Raw genomic sequence first — 16,666 nt, 5'->3', positions numbered from 1 at the left:
GTGCCTACATGCATGTGGAGGCAAGAGGGCAACTTTTAAAAAATTATTTTTATTTTGTGTGTAGGAATGTCTGTGTCCAGGGAGGTGAGAAAAGGGCATGGGGTCCAGTGCCAGCCTAGACCATAAATTATTTCTTGGACCAGCAGGGAGGCATGGGAATAAAGACACAACTCACATGGGTTTATCAGGAGGGAGATTCTCAGTGATCCCTCATGAAATCCTGAGTTCACATCCTGAAAATTCACCCGCGTATATTCTCCAAACAGCTTTTATACCAACATGTAAACTGAGGGGGAAATTCATTAGTAGTCTGTCTCCGAGGTAACCAGGTGAATGTCTGAGGTCATGTCCACACCTATCTATGCCTGCTTGGTCACACCTTCCCATCTTCCTGCTCTGTAGGCCAGCTCTGTCATGTAGGCTGAATTAACATCTCTTTTCCAGGTGTCCTCCAAATTACAAAAAAGGAGCAGGACAACATTAGCATATCCTGACCGTTTGTTTAGAATGGCGTCAGTGTGGAAGGCTAGGTGACCACCTGTGTGGCAGGTGCAACTTACCTGAAATTCTAGCTGCCATATGAAGTAGAAATATGGGCTTTTTAATATGGCCCTACACACGGGATCCCCCAGGACTGGAGTGATAGACATTTATATTATATTTATCTGTATGAGTGCTGGGAATTGAACCTGGGTCCTCTGCAACAGCAGCCAGAGCTTAACCACTGAACCACCTCTCCAGCCCCCAGAGAACAATTTTTATGAATTGGTTCTTTTCTTATATCGTGGGTTCTGGGGGTGCAATTGTCAATTTTGCACAAAAAAAAACACTTTTAAAAGATTTTTTTAAAAAAAATTTATGTGTATGAGAGTTTTCTCTGTATGTATGTATTGTACCACAGGAACCAGAAGGAGGTATCAGATACCCTGGGATTGGAGATATAGATTACTCTAATCATCTATGTGAATGTCGAGAAGTGAACCCAGATCCTCTCCAATATCAGGAAGTGCTCTTAAGCCACTGAACCATCTTGCCAAACCTCAAGACAAAGTGTTTTTATCTACTAAGACATCTCACAGGTCCTAGTTCCTAAAAACTTTACTTGTTAGCACTTGGTGAATGCTTTCATTGGCTTTGGGGAAATGGGTCCCTATCTCAATAGAGTGCTTGCCTAGTTTGCACCAAGGCTGGAACCACTAGAATATAATTGGGTACTGAGACACCTGTCAGTAATAACAGCTCTTAGGAGGTAGAAGCAGGAAGATCAGAAGTTTGTGATCATTCTTGGCTACACAGCCTGAGCTATATAAAACTGTATTCGGGGAGGGGAGGGGGCAGGGAATAACCTTTAGGGAGTTGGGCACTGTAGTGCATGCCTTTAATCCCAGCACTGAGGAGGTAGAGGCAGGTGAGTTCCAAGGCTCCCACACATCATTTAAGAACTGCAGTGGGTTGTTTGTTTGTACCCCAAAGCAATGAGAGGAGCCAGGAGACTTGGTATCTGAATGAGAGACTGCCTGTTTGCTTGTTATGGGTGTGACTCAAGAGAGAATGTTGGGACTGTGATTACTACTCAGAGGACAGCAAGACTGTAAGATCCCTGACTGAAGGACCCGTTGTTACTTATTCATGTCGCCAAGACAGTGCCTAACGCAGCAAGGTGCTCAGCCAACACTAAGTCAGTGACTCAAAGCACCAATACATCTAAGCAGGCAAGAACGCCCATAAAGATCCCTCTGCTATTTACAAAGTCATATTTTGATGAGTAATAGACTGCTATAAATGTTTCCATGGGCTGATTTTCAGTTGTAAAACTCAGTGTAATTTTATTATGAAAATTCAGTTTGTGTTTACATACATTGGGATCTCAGGATAAGAGATGGCTTAGCTGGTAAAGTGCTTTCCACATAAACTAGAGGACCTGAGTTCAGATCCCCTGTATCTTCTTAGAAAAGCTGACAGGGCAGTGTGCATCTGTAAGCACCTTGCTGGAGAGGCAGAGACCAGAGGATGTCTGGAGTGTGCCAACCAGGCAGTCTAGCCAAATCAGTGAGCTCCAGGTTCACTAACAGACTGAATCTCTAAACAAAACAAACGAAAAGAGTGGTGGTTAACAAAGTCCTCATATGTACAGAGCATTGGGGAGGCACAGAAAAGCCTTCGAGCTCTTCCTAATGTCATCGCTACAGACCGCATTTTCAATATTGTCAAAGGCTGCGTTTTCTTAAGACTAAAAAGATGGTTGCCACGTGCTCAATATGCTTATCAGATGGAGCCTTCACTAACAAATCTGCCCTTTGTCTTCCTGCACTGAGTGAGGCTAAACTCCCATCTTCATTCCTTAAGCACAGAAACCCCAAACTCCGCGGTTGGGGGTGTCAAGGCGGTGTTCAGAACAGCACTGTATGAGTTACAGGTGTTGGGTCATTCCCACTAAAAGCAATGACCTGCTGGACACAGGTGCGTGCGTGCGTGCGTGCGTGCGTGCGTGCGTGCGTGCGTGCGTGTGTGTGTGTGTGTGTGTGTGTGTGTGTGTGTGTGTGCGTGCGCGCACGTGCACAAGTGCATTTAAAACTTAGGGAGCTTGGGTCAGTTCTCACAGCCCAGGCTTTGCTTTGCGGCAATAGGGCGTGACCGGAGCCGCCCACCATCTTCCCAGAAACCTTTGCGACTATAAAAGTAGTACTAAGACAGGCCGTCGCGGCAGGGCGTCGCTCTGTGGGTGGCCAGTTCCTCAATAAGGCGATGGACAAGATGGGGCGTGTAGGGCCCTCCGGCTTTGGTGGAGTGGCCATGTGGCCTCGACGGGTTTATACCCGCAAGAAGAGGGATGGTGAGAGGCTCAACCTCACCCCGAAGCCGGACCTAGCCGTCCCTGGGAAGACTGAGGTCCCTCCAGGTCGAAGTTCAGCAAGCCTGGGTGGCGGGTGGGCCTTGGCCGGGGTTGAGTGGGGGCACGAGCAGGTCCCCTGAAACGTGGCACCCTCTCGCAGGTCTGAAGGGAAAAGGCAAAGAGCGGGGATTGCGGAAGATTACTGAGAAAGAGGAATTGAACAGGTCCAGAGGTAGCAGCTCACAGTTGCCAAGGTGGGTAACCTAGGGTAACAGCCCAGGGCAACTTGGCTTTCTCAGAAAGTTTTAGGTTTTGCTTCTGCTTAATAGCTTCCCATTCAAGGAGTCAAGGGAGGAAATGAATGTGCTGGCTCTGCTCCTAAAACGCAGACCCAGAAATTGGGGGAAGGGGGTGTGCACACAACATTCCCGTACACGCCCTTCTCTCACATATATGTGTGTGTTAGGTTTTATATACGTTTACAGATAACGCACACATCTATATTTATGAACGACAGGATCTCATATAGCCCAGGCTGGCCTCAAATTCTCTATGTAGTAGAGGTTGACCTTAACAGATAGATTTCATGCCTCCACCTCCCAAATCTGGGATTACAAGTTTGTGCCATTACGCTGTGGTTTAAGGCCCTCCACCAAACTGAGCTACAGTCCCCAGTCCAGACAGATTCGGTTTATGAATGGAGGGCTTGCCACGTTACTTAAAGGCGAGACAGAACCTGTAAGGAAAGCGTCTGCAGCATCATTCAGCTTTTGGTGCAAATCCCAGTCAGTTCTCTAAGCTCTCCTTAAAGGAACTCTCAGATTTTAAACTACAACAAGACACAGTCAAACCCAGATGCTGTAAACTGAACTGTTTTGTTTATTTGCAGTCAGTTAAGTATTACAGGAGGGGAAAGCCTGCAAGAAAATATCCCTGGCAAAGAGACCCCAGATAAGAAGATAACTCCATTGAGTGTATGTATGTTCTTCCTATGCTTCTTACATACACTTAGGGTAGAGACAGGCAGTAGCTGATGCACCTCACAATAGAAGGATAGTTTCTACTATTTTTATTACATTGATGCACACACACACACACACACACACACACACACACCTAGGGAGCATTGAGCATTCCACTTAAGTAGGTTCATAATTATACAGTTCCGTCTTTTTCAGATCTTTTAGTGAGTACTGGGGAAATGTTATTTGTTAACGTTCTCTTTTGCAGATTCAAAATCTTAACATTTTAAAGCCTGTTTTCCATTTGAGTTTGTCCATTAGCAACTAGAAACATGACTGATCACTAAGGACTCAGTGTGCCGCCGAGCATGCTAATATTCTTTTATTATAATCTAGCTTTGTGAGACAGGACCTCACTGCACAGCAGAAGCTGGCTTTAAACTTACAGTCCTGCCTCAGGTCACCAGGCCTGTGTTTAGAAGATGGCAGTTTCACATACGACATTTAAAAAACGATTTTTTTTGCATTATGTTTTAACAGTATGTGGTGAAGTATTTTGTGAAGATGATTTAAATATTAAAAATAGTATATATAAAACTTGCTTAAAATTGCTGTATGTTTCTTTCTGCTTTTTTCTCTGCTTTAAAAACATTTTACAACTTACATATTACCTTATTTTTAAATAGTCTTAAGGTATTTATAATATTTTAATGTCTTCATAGTGTTTTATCTAAATAGATATACCAAAATATGTCTGACTTTTCTAGAGACTGGGAGCCCGAGTTTCCAAGGTTTGCCTTTGTGGGTATTGATAGACATACTGCTATAGGATTGTGTGCACCTAAAGTTGTTACTTAAGATAAATACTTTGCAGTAGGCCAGAGGGTAGATGTGTTTGACACTTTGAGATTCTTATGGGCAAATTGGCACACTCTTACTCAAATTGATGACAGATGGAAAGCTGTGTGTTATTTTACCTCCCGTTTCTTCGGCTGCTGATGAAGTCAGGACTTTTTTCTCACTCTTGTCCACTTGTATTTCTTCTGCTGTGAAGTATCTGTTCATTATATACTGAAGATGGTTTTACACACATAGCAAGTATTGCCATTGACTTATGAGTCTTTAATTTTGTTATTTTGGACTTCTATATCATTTTTCTTCTGATTTAGTCTGCTTTTTTCGGTTTGTTTGTTTGTTTGTTTTTCAAGACAGGGTTTCTCTGTGGCTTTGGAGCCTGTCCTGGAACTAGCTCTTGTAGACCAGGCTGGCTTCAAACTCACAAAGATCCGCCTGTCTCTGCCTACCAAGTGCTGGGATTAAAGGCGTGCGCCACCACCGCCCGGCTTCCACTTGTTATTTAAAGGTGAGAAAAAGTCCTCCCTTCCTAGGTGGTCAGAAAAATACTTACTTTCTGTCTTACTTTATCTCTTAATAGTGAGCTGACTGTGCTAGTTCCCCATATTTATTCATAGTAATCTAATATTTATTTTTAGATTCCGTGTTAAATAGCATGTTGTCTGTGATCAGTATTCCGACAGATCTATGAAATTAACATACAAAGTTGATGCTCATTTTCAAATCAAATATCAAAAAATCAAATTAAAATATCTATTTCATAATTTGTACTATATCTTTAATTTTTATTCCACATAGGAGTCAGTGACTAAGGACTTCGAGATTGACAGTTGCTCATCAAGTAGTGAACTGGTCTCAGGTAAGACTAACAGATTACAGCTTTCTGTCTTTTCTGCAAACATAGTGCTCTCCTTGACATCTCTCGACTTCTCATTTCAGCACAAGAGAAGCTGTCTTTCCTCTGACTGTGCTCTAGACCTCATTCTTAATGTCTGCACATTTACACCAGTAAATGACATGTTATAAAAGAGAATGACTTGAATGTAATCAATTATGCTTCCATGTTTGGTTGGCAATTGACTTGAGAGCTGAAGGGGAACAGAAATTAGCTATGCCAAAAGATGGTTAAGAGAAATCCATGCAAAAGAAACAGCGTGTACAGAGGTCTTCCTGCAGGCCTTCCTGGCACCCTGAGCTGGGGGAGTCATGGTAGGGCACACTGCTGGACAGCAGGGCCGGAGCAATTAAGCTCAGGTCAGAGGCAGGTACAGCTGACACACGGATGGGATCATCTTCCTGCAACACAGGGCAGCATCATGCCTTGAGGAGTGGACCTGCCCGTGTGGAACCAAGTTTTGGCCCTAGTGGGCCCAGGGTGACAGCGAAATGCAATGGCACCTTTTGATTCTGAGGTGAGAGGATAGAAGAGGAAATCTGAAGTTTTGTTTCCTGAACCCTTGTGAAAAATATCAAGCCAGATTCCATGGGAACTGGGTTTGTAGATTTTCCAAATAGTGCAGTCACCACATAACTTGTTGAATTTGGTGTAATCAGTGGTGCTTGCTTTCAAAGAAGAGAACGCTGTTGCTTTTAAAAACTTGGCTTTTGAGAGAATATGCTGGTGTAGATGAAGATGGCTATCCTAGTTAGAGTTACTCTTGCTGTGATGAAACATGACCAGAGCTAGCTGGGGAGGAAAGGGTTTATTAGGAGTATGTGTTTTATCGCTGTTCATCTTGAAGGAAGTCAGGACAGGAACTCAGATGAGCTCCTGGAGACTGGAGCTGAGGCAGAAGCCACAAGGGAGTGCTGCTTACTGGCTTGCCATGGCTCGCTTGGCCTACTTTGTTATAGAATTATTAGTTTAGGAATGGCTCCACCCACTACACTGGGCTGGGCCCTCACATCAATCTCCAGTTAAGAAAATGCCCTACAGGTTTGCCTACAGTCCAATCTTACGAGGGCATTTTCTCAGTTGAGGCTCCCTTTCCCGTGATGACTTTAGCTTGTGTCAAGTTAACATAAAACTATCCAGCACAATGACTATGGCTGCATATGTGCATCATATATACTCAAGGAGACACTCAATGACAGCATCGTTTTTGCTTTTTCAGTCATATCGCCATCTAATGAAAATTTCCCCGGTGACAGTTATTGACAAAATTAAGACAATAGAATTGGATTAAAACCTGTATGCAGCATTAAAAGAAAGGGCCCATGTTTTCTTCCAGTGAGACCCTGAATATTGACAGTGTTGATGAAATAGGCTGCGCCTACTTAGACTTCTAATTGTGCCTTCAGCACTGGACTCATTCATTGTTCAGACTGGAATTTTTTTTGGCTCCTACAAATACAAAATTTTTACCCCAAAGACACTGACCTATAGATGATTTCTTCCAGATTGTTACCAGATTGTTAGGTCTTTCATAATATGATTCCTTTGACAAGAAAGCTCACAGAAGCAAAGTCTATTTTGAGATTAGTACCGACATGGAGACATATAAAGACGTGAGAGTATCTAGCCCCACTGAGGAAACGCTTTAGTGTGTCCTGCTGTCTGATGCTTTTTATTGTGATTTTCTTGGCTTCTCATATACTGTTCACAAGATCCATTGTTATTAGTATAAGTTACAGAAGGTATTCCTAAATCTCTTGGTAAAGAAGAAAATGCAGCATGTGTGGCATTGGCTAGCCGCTTCAGCCTTTGCTCAGCCCCACCGGAACATCTCTGTGACTGTTCCGCTGTCTGTACTCACAGCTACTGCTCTTTTCCATGATTCCCAGCCTTTTTATTACACTTGCCGCAGATTCTTATGATACCATTAAGGAATACCAGCGAATAGGTTTCCTGAAGCAGAACTGCAGGCATTCCTAAAGGAAGGTTGTGAAAAAGAGGAGTATCACAAAGAGCCATTGGCTTTTCTGCTGTGTCTACTGTTTGAAGAGCAAAGGAAGCAACTACCATTTCATACAACTACCACTTCATGCCTAAAGCCCTGTTAGGTACAGCTCTGTTTCACGCTTCCTTGTCCTGTAGCAGTGAAGAGAGACCCTAAATAGATTGGTTTAGCAGTGCCAGGATTGTGGGTTGGGAAGGAGGCATGCATGTCAGCTGACTGACCAGCACTGAAGTTCCAAAGAGACTAGATTTGGAATAATTTTACTCTAATTTTCTATGCCTATGGCTATTATCTCAGCTCCTACCCTTCTACTTCTTGGATTTTTAGATTTGGTTTCTTGTTTGATCATTTTCCAGAATTCTTGGATGTTTATAGATATCCTTATGTTTTTCTTTCTGAGTATAGTATATCTTCAACCTCATCTTTGATCCCTGATATTCTTTCTTATGCTTGACCTAGCATATTAGTGATGCTTTTAATTTCCTGAATTAATTCTTCAATTTCCAACATTTGTTTTGTTTTGGTTTTTCTTCAGAATTTCAGTTTCCTTGCTGAGTTTCTCTTCCAGGTTATTGAGGTTCTCATTCATGTTGCTGAAATTTTTATCTAGGCCCTGACTTGATTTCCTTGTTTCATCATCTACTTGTTTGAGTACTCTGAAGTTGTTAAAAAAAATGAACTTTTGAGTCATTTGTTTAGCTTTTTGCTTAGTTTACTATCTTTGGTTTTAGTTATTGAAGAGTTGCAAGCTTTTGAAAGTGCTGTATTGACCTGTTCATTTTGTATGTTTCTGTGTTGTTTGTGTATCTGATGCAATGGATGAGTCTTCCCACTATCATTGGGTTTTTTGTTTTTTTTCCATATTCATTGTTCTGTTTCATGTGGATCTTCTTTATGGATGGTCTTTTCTTGGGCTTATGATTCCCCACTATCATTGATAGGGGAGTAGCAGACAACTATAACAGGAAGAATAATTTTACTACAAACCAGATACTAAAGTACAATAAAAAGCAACTGGGTAATTTGCCTACATTCTCACTAAGGAGCTAGGAGATTAAATGAAAAAGCAAGTAATTTAAAGATTGTTAAGTTTATTAGTAATAAAAAGTAAAAAAGTCACACATGGTGGACTCAGGAGGATTAATGCTCAGGAGGCAGAGGCAGTAGGATCTCTGAGTTTCAGCGTAGACTATTCTACATAGTGAGTTCCAGGACAGCAGGGCAGCATAGTAAGATCCTGTTTCAAATTTAAAAAAAGAATAGTAAAGAGGAAGTGAGGAAAGGGAAGAAAAGTAGGAATGAGGACAAGCTGTAAGGGTTGTATGCTGTGCATGCTTGGATTAACCTTTGCAATTGGATATTACCTGAGCTCAAACTGCTTTTCCACCAGTTTGTAGTCTGCTAGGTATACTTGTGTCCCCAGGTTTGTATCCAGGTCAGCTCCTGTGTTCACATGGTTCTCAGGGTAGTGGTGTGTGTGTGTGCGCGCGTGTGTGTGTGTGTGCGCGCGCGTGTGTATGTGTGTATGTGTGTGTGTGTGTGTGTGTGTGATAGTGCTTATCCTGTTGTTGCTGGCAGAGCAATTTGAGTTTCTCTAAGGATTGGCTTTCTCTGTGGCCTTGGTCCAGGTAAAGATGTGTGTCGGTGTACCAGAGTCCTGTATGAGCACTGATTGCCGCACAGTGTGTAGCTCTTCTATTTATAATGTTGCTTTTGCAGTGTCTTTCCACCAGATCTCTTTTTTTTTACTTTTTATTTTAAGGAAATGTCTCACTAATTTGCCTAGGCTGGCCTTAAATTCTATATTTCCCTGCTTCAGCCTCCTGAGTAGGTAGGACTACAACCCTTCTCCATGAAGCATGCACCAACATGCCTAACTTAGTGTTAGTTTCTTAGAGTATAAAATTTAAGTTTCCTAAAATTTATTTTTATGTGTATGAGTGTCTATATGTATGTATTTGTACCACATGTGTGCCTGGTGCTCAAGGAGGCGAGGAGGATGTCTTAGATTCCTTGTAAATGGAGGTACAGGTGGCTGTATTGCCATACAGGTGTTAGGACCAAATACAGGTCATCTGCAAGAAAGCAAGTGTTCTTAATTGCTGAGCCATCTCTTCAGCTCAACTTTTGTTTTGTTTTCTTTGGAGTTTTATTTTTAGGGATGAAGGGCTTTTATTATGATAGTGATTGGACCTAGGGCTTCACAAATATTCTACCACAAAGTCACACACCCTATGTTTGTTATGGTTTTACATATGCATACAGAGTTATTCTAACACAATTTGTTTAAAAGACAATCCTTCCTTTCTTCATTAAACTACTTACATGTCTTCATAAAAATCAGTTATGCATATACATTTGAGTATTTCTAGGATGTCTGTTCAGTCTTTTGTTTGTCTGCTTTTCATTCTGTCTTATTTTAGTCTGTCCTTTTTTGGATGGAATGGCTGGATTCATCCTTTTTCTTCTTAGCTAGTGAATTGCTTGCATATAGAACTTGAATTTTTGAGCTAGGATTACAGATGAAATGAAAAAGGAGTGGGCCGTAAAAAGTAAAACTTAGGGAAACCGTCAAAAAGGATTATAATGTGTTTATCAATATCAAAGCATTTGTTTGTCTAAGATTTAAATCAAAATCATTGACAATATTATGATTTCTTAATTGTGTGTGAAGTCAATATTAAATTCTTGCTATATGACTATATATATATATATATATATATATATATATATATATATATATATATATATAAAACATTTCTACAGATGTGCCTTTTTGGGATTTTAATTCTGTTCTTTATCCCTTTCAACTTTTTTTGTTTCGCTTTATTTTACAGGGATAACTTCAGAGTACGATGTTTCCAGTTGTCCCCTGAGCTCTTCAGACACAGACTCATATACAAAGAGTACTGAAGAGAATAGCTTCTCATCACCTGAGCTGTTCAGAGGATCAGACTATTTGAGTAAGAATATGATTTCATCCTTAATTGGCTGTGCTGTAAAACTGTTGCTTTGTCCATACATCTTACAGTGGATATATTTGCACTTAATGGAGGTGAAGGCGTATTTGTTCTCTAAATATCCATACCCTCATTGTACACCTCTATTTGCTTTCTTTTATTTCATGTAGTTTTCTTATTCTTCAGTATATGACATGTTAAATAGGCCAAATCCTTGCTTGAATTTTCTTCACAGTTATTTATTATTTATTATAAATAGAGCCTTTGGTTGATGATGGAAGACAACATAGGCTTTTCTCTACAACTTCCTGTAACAATAGAACCTGCCTTTTTCTTTTCAAAATCAAACTCATAAAGACACAGTGAATTGGAAAGAAGAAGTCATGAATCCTAATCAAGACACAAAAAGACAAGTATTGTGTATTTTCTCTCATATGTTGAAATAAAACCGAAAGGTGACTTGAAAGTAGACAAGGAGAATCTAGAGCAAAGGGGACCTAGTGAAGGAGGGGGAGAGGGAGGGCAAACTTAGATAGAAGGGATGGAGTCATGATGACAGAACATGTACAAGCATGAACATGTTACATGTGTATATAACTGTACAAACTAATGGTGACTAATGTTTGTACAGTTATATGTGTGTATATATATATATATACCGTACAGTTGTATACTATATTTGCCCAGTTATACACATATATGTTGATGTCATTTTTAAATGGCAGATGTTGTGACTGTTCCTTTCTACTCAAAGGGACCCTCTTTTGAAATAAGGCCTTACTATGTAAACCAGGCTGAACTTGAAGTGACTTGAGTTCCCCTGTCTTAACATCCCAAATGCTGGGATAACCTTTTGGGATGGTTTTAGTCAGAGGGATTATGGATTAGATGGCTCTAGGATCTGTTAATAAAAGGGATGCTGTGATTTTTGATATGTTGGTCTAAATTGCTCATTCCTCTGTGGTAGTTTTCTAGTTTTTCACATTGGGTGAGCTATATAGCTTGCTTTGGGCAACAGGGTATCAGTGAACAAATGAATAAAGGCCTGGAAATGGGCTTAATTGGTTGGACTTATCCTTTTGTGCTTTTACAATTCTGAAAAAAAATACATATCCTAGTTAACTTTGTGGGGAGACACAAAAGATTTTAGGTCAATTAACAATGATTTAAAATTCTAAACTAAAGAACCATGGTCATAGGAACAGCATGATGCTGGTACTTAAACAGACATATACATCATAAAAATAAAGGAAAGAACCCAGATAGATGCCTGTACAGCTACAGGCATGAGAATTTTGGCAAATAACACCAAAAAATGCACATTGAAGAAAAGATAGCCTTTTCAACAAATGATGCTGGTGTCTTAGCTTTCTATTGCTGTGATAAACCTCATTACTAAAAGCAACTTATAGAGGAAAGGGTTTATTTCATCTTAGAGCTTGTAGTCTGTCCAGGGAAGTCAAACTGGGAACTCCACGCAGGAACCTGGAGGCAAGAATTGATGGAGAAGTGATGCTTATTGGCCTGCTCCTCTTGGCACACTCAACCTGTTTTCTCATACCATCCAGGACCCTAGAGCGCAAGGGTGACAGCATCACCAATGAAATGGGCCCTCCCACATCAATCTTTAATCAAGAAAATGTCCCACAGGCTTGCCTGCAGACAAGTCTGGTGGGGACGTTTTCTCAATTGAGATTCCTTTTTCCTAGGTGGCTCTACCTTGTGTCAAGTTGATATAAAACTAGCCAACATAATTGACCCCTTATCAACTTGATAGCATACAGTCACATCACTATTCAACTAGAACCTTTCTTTTGTCATTTGCCCCCAAGTTGACATGTTAATATTAATATCACATTATAAAACATTCCAACTTTTAAAAGTCACAGTCTTTAAAAATTCAGATACTTTAAAAGGTCACTCGCTTCCCAAGCAGTGGTGGTGCACATCTTTAATCCCAGCACTTGAGAGACAGAGGCAGGTGGATCTCTGCAAGTTTGAGGCCAGCCTGGTCTACAAGAGCTAGTTCCAGGACAGGCTCCAAAGCTACAGAGAAATCCTGTCTTGGAAAAAAAAAAGTTCAGTCTCTTGACATGTATGGTGGCACACGCCTTTAATCCTAGCTCTTGGGGCAGAGGCAAGTGAATCTCTGTGAGTTTGAGACTAGCCTGGCATCCATAGTGAGTTCCAGGACAGCCAGGGATACATTGAGAGGCCCTGTCTCAAAAACAAAAATAAAGAGTAAGAAAAGTTCAATCTCTTCAAAACATTTAAAATCTCTTTCAAAGTTTAGAGTTTCTCTAAAATATTCATAGTCTCTCTAAAATTCCAAAGTCTTGCAAGGCGGTGGTGGTGCACGCCTTTAATCCCAGTACTTGGGAGACAGAGGCAGACAAATCTCTGTGAGTTTGGGGCCTTCTTGGTCTACAGAGTGAGTACCATGACAGCCAGGACTACATAGAAAAACCCTGTCTTGAAATTCAAAAACAAAAAAAGACTAAGAGAATGAAATACATATAAAATTAAACCATCTGTGAAGATAAGGGAACACTGATTCAGGAAAACCAAAAGATTGCATGGTATACCAAAAGAATAAGATTTTTGTAGTATTTTATCATCGTGATACCTACATTGAATATCTAATATATCTGGGGATGTATCTCAGTGGTAGAATGTTTGGCCAGCTTGCGTGAGGTCCTAGGTTCAATTCGCAGTTTCCATTCATAAGAAGACTATCTGATGATATGATAGTGTGCTGTGGACAGGGATGCAACAGGTGTAGCATATTCTTACATAGCCACGGTCAATAGAAAGTTTAAAACTGAATCCAAGTAGCGGCAGTGTGACCATGTTTCTCACTGGCATGAGGCTTAATGGATGGAGAGGAGTACAGAGAATCCGAGAGTCAGCCAGTTCTGTGTATGCTGCGACTCTGTAGCTCAGTGATCTCTGCGAAGACATGCAAGGACAGAGAACTGGCCTGGGCTGTAGATTCTTGTCTTGATGTCATCATGACTTATCCTTGTGTTCTGTTCTATCCAAAACCTTCAATTACCATAGTCTGGAATGGATAGGACCTAAGTTTGGGGCATGGAGTAATCTGTCACTTGTAGGCTTTTCAAAGTTTTATGTCATCTTAAAACTTTGAAATTATATTTATTTATTTAGCACACACACATTCATATACATGAGTGTATGGTATGTACCATGACATATTCTGTTTTTTAGATTGTGAGCATCCCAGGTTGCCAGAGTACAAGTCCTGCAAGAATTCCACTCTTCTAGACACCAGCAATGCAGTGGCTGTAGAGAAGGTGGCACAGCTCTCAGACCTCTCAGCAATTCTAAGTGAGTTTTACATTCGTTTTTCTCTCTCATGAAGAAAATCCCTCATCTATGTTGGAAAATGAAAGTAGTTTTTTTCTATTCTAAATGACTTATAATCTAAACCTATGAGCCAAGATTGCTTCTGGTTACAAATAATACCTAACAATAGTTTTAGTAATAAGGATTTCTAGTTTATTGTTACATTTTACTTATCTATTATGTGTCTGTATGCATGTGTGTGTATGCATGAGCATTTGCATGTGCCATACTGCACATATAGAGTTCAGAAAACAGCCTGACAAGTCCTGGGGATCAAATTCTTGGCAGCAAGCACCTTTATCAATGGACCATCTGCCAGTCCCTAATTTAAAAAATTACATTTATTTAATATGTGGATTGAGTACATGTACATATATTGTGCCATGACATACATGTGAAGATCAGAGGATGACTTTTGGGAGCTGGTCTTCTCCTCCACAACATGAGTCCTGGGGACTGAACTCAGGTCCTTGTGGATGTTTGCTCAGTACTTTACTGACTAATAATTCTCCCACCCCAGTCCAATCTTCTTTATTACTGTTGGATGTTTACAGTGCTAGAGACTGAACCTAGGCCCGTGGGCGTGCTTGGCAAGCTGTCTGCCCTTACTCATCTCCGTGGTCTATCTCAGCTTGAGATAGGCTTTCTTACTGTACCTGGACATCATTGATTCAGCTAAATACCTAAGGCAGGTGGTGGGTTTTGTAACTGCCTAGTCCTTGTTTCCATATAGGTGAAATGGGGAAAAATAAATTGGTGTGTCTGACTGACTTGGATATTGTAAAATTCCCAAGATAATAGTTGTGAAAGGTACTCAGATTATAAAGAACTACACAAATATTTATGTATCTCATAACACTTCATAATACTTTTTATGTTTTACTTTGATATTTTCAAAATACCTTTGCCTAATTTAAGAGACACATATGAGAATCACGATAAAACAGTTAAACATAAAATCAGAAGTTCAGTCAGTGTGTATGCGGAAGAGAAATATTTTATCCAGGATAATTTTAGCCCCTTACATGCCTTTGGATTATCTCTATGTCTAATGGATTGATTTCCTCCTCCCCTTTGGTAGGTTCTTCTCACGAAAACTATGAGGAATGCCATAGAAAAATGTAAGAACTAAAAATTTTGGTGTTGTACTTTTCAAAACCCTTTATTATAAGAGTTATATGATAGTGATGATTGCCATTCCACAAACTCAGATAAACTTGATTCAGTATTTGCTGATCACTTACTCTAGTCAGGAGTGTTCTAATTGCTGGGATATAGTAAGGAGTAAAATCAATGAAACACAAAATTACTGTCCTCATCAAATCCACATTACATTTTGGGGAGATAGACAATAGACAAGCAAATGTGGTGCCACTTGCTGTGTCGAAAAGATGATATCAAAAAAGATAAAGCAAGATGGCCTCTGGAGTGTTGGAGTGGAAGCTTGCTACTTTAAATGGTGTGGTGTGGAGGTCCCATTGGAAAGGCATCATTTGAGAGTTATCTACAAGAAGGGCAAGTTGGGTAAAGAGCTCTTTAGGTAGGAGGACTAGCCAGAGGAGGGCCTGAGGTAAGAGGCTGAGCTCCTACGACGTTTGCAAGTAGAAGTAGCAAGACTTTGTTAGAGCCAGTGGTGGGATGGGAGAGATCATGGCCAAGGCTGATTCTATCATTTTGAATTAATAGCGCATATGTCAAGTAACATTTAATAAAAATCATTGGGTATATTTTTGTCTTATCAAAGTTGTTTTGTTAACATTGAATCAGGCTTCATTTTGTAAGAATTTATCAGTCAAGCATTTATTAATTCATATTATCTTCTCATAGCTTTGGATACCTACCTTTGTGTGCTGATTATAATCATTTCAAGCCTGTTCTTCCCTTCTTTGGTTCTCTCTTAGTCTGACTTTTTGTAAATCTATCAAACTGGTAGGTTAGTTTAGTCCTTGCACAATTACCAAAGTGATTTTTGTCATAGTGAAAGAATATAGAAAAGTACTTTTCTCTGTCTAAATTTGTATTCAATAAAAGTAGTATTGCAGGGAAAGTATTCAATTCTTGTGGATTGCAGATAATTCCATCATATAACTAAACTGAATTAGACTTTTAATTTCTTAGATTTTTGGTAATCTAATGAAAGGTAATGAAAGAAAAAAACCAATTCATTGTGAATTGCCAAAATGTAGCATAAGTTGGCTTTAAGCCCTGGTTTGTGCGATCCTAACCATGTGCACTATTCAGTATAACATTGAGAGTTTCCGCAAGATATGCACTGATGATTTATGTAGTTTTCTAAAACTCTAAGAACACACTGACCTCTCTTGGCTCCTAGGAATAATAACAATGGATTATTTGTATAATTGTCTCAAAAACACTTATTAAAAAGCTCTGTTTTAGGAGGAACTATTGTGGAGGTAGTTATTATTAATTAATGCCAATATTGCTTGATGTTGAGGTTCTTGCAAAAAAAAAAGTGGTAGAATTGCTGTGGGGAAGACCAAGGAGAAGTGTGTTATTAGAGGAAGTGTTTGGTTCAGGGTAAGTGTACTGACCTGAGAGTCTGTGAAATTGATGGCATCTGAGTTCAAGAGGCTGGCCACGATCTGAACTGTGAAAGGCCTGGAGGGTGGAATTTTTATTTTGTCCCAGAGATATTGAGAGCCACTGAAAGGTTTTCATCATGACTAAAGCAGATTGTGAGAAATGTAAAATAATTTAACCCTCAGTGAATACTTATAGAAAACTCAAGAAAATGGAAAGGTAGCCTACAGACTGGAGAAAGTCCACTGA

The 16,666-nt window shown here is 40.1% G+C and overlaps 1 protein-coding gene across 1 annotated transcript in view; it reads left to right on the top strand.

The window, feature by feature from the left end:
- Nucleotides 1-2,793: 2,793 nt before the first annotated feature.
- Meikin (meiotic kinetochore factor) overlaps nt 2,794-16,666 on the top strand; it is a 38,513-nt gene continuing 24,640 nt past the window's right edge. The window contains exons 1-7 of the mRNA XM_075989597.1: nt 2,794-2,899; nt 2,994-3,087; nt 3,723-3,807; nt 5,452-5,509; nt 10,388-10,513; nt 13,739-13,858; nt 14,958-14,997. Of these exons, the coding sequence (XP_075845712.1) occupies nt 2,794-2,899; nt 2,994-3,087; nt 3,723-3,807; nt 5,452-5,509; nt 10,388-10,513; nt 13,739-13,858; nt 14,958-14,997 (629 nt within the window). The remainder of the gene's footprint in view (nt 2,900-2,993; nt 3,088-3,722; nt 3,808-5,451; nt 5,510-10,387; nt 10,514-13,738; nt 13,859-14,957; nt 14,998-16,666) is intronic.

Source organism: Microtus pennsylvanicus, chromosome 11, assembly GCF_037038515.1.
Source record: "Microtus pennsylvanicus isolate mMicPen1 chromosome 11, mMicPen1.hap1, whole genome shotgun sequence".
Classification (NCBI taxonomy): Eukaryota; Metazoa; Chordata; class Mammalia; order Rodentia; family Cricetidae; genus Microtus; species Microtus pennsylvanicus.
Note: the sequence above shows the minus strand (reverse complement) of the source record. Positions and strands in the feature narration are given on the sequence as shown.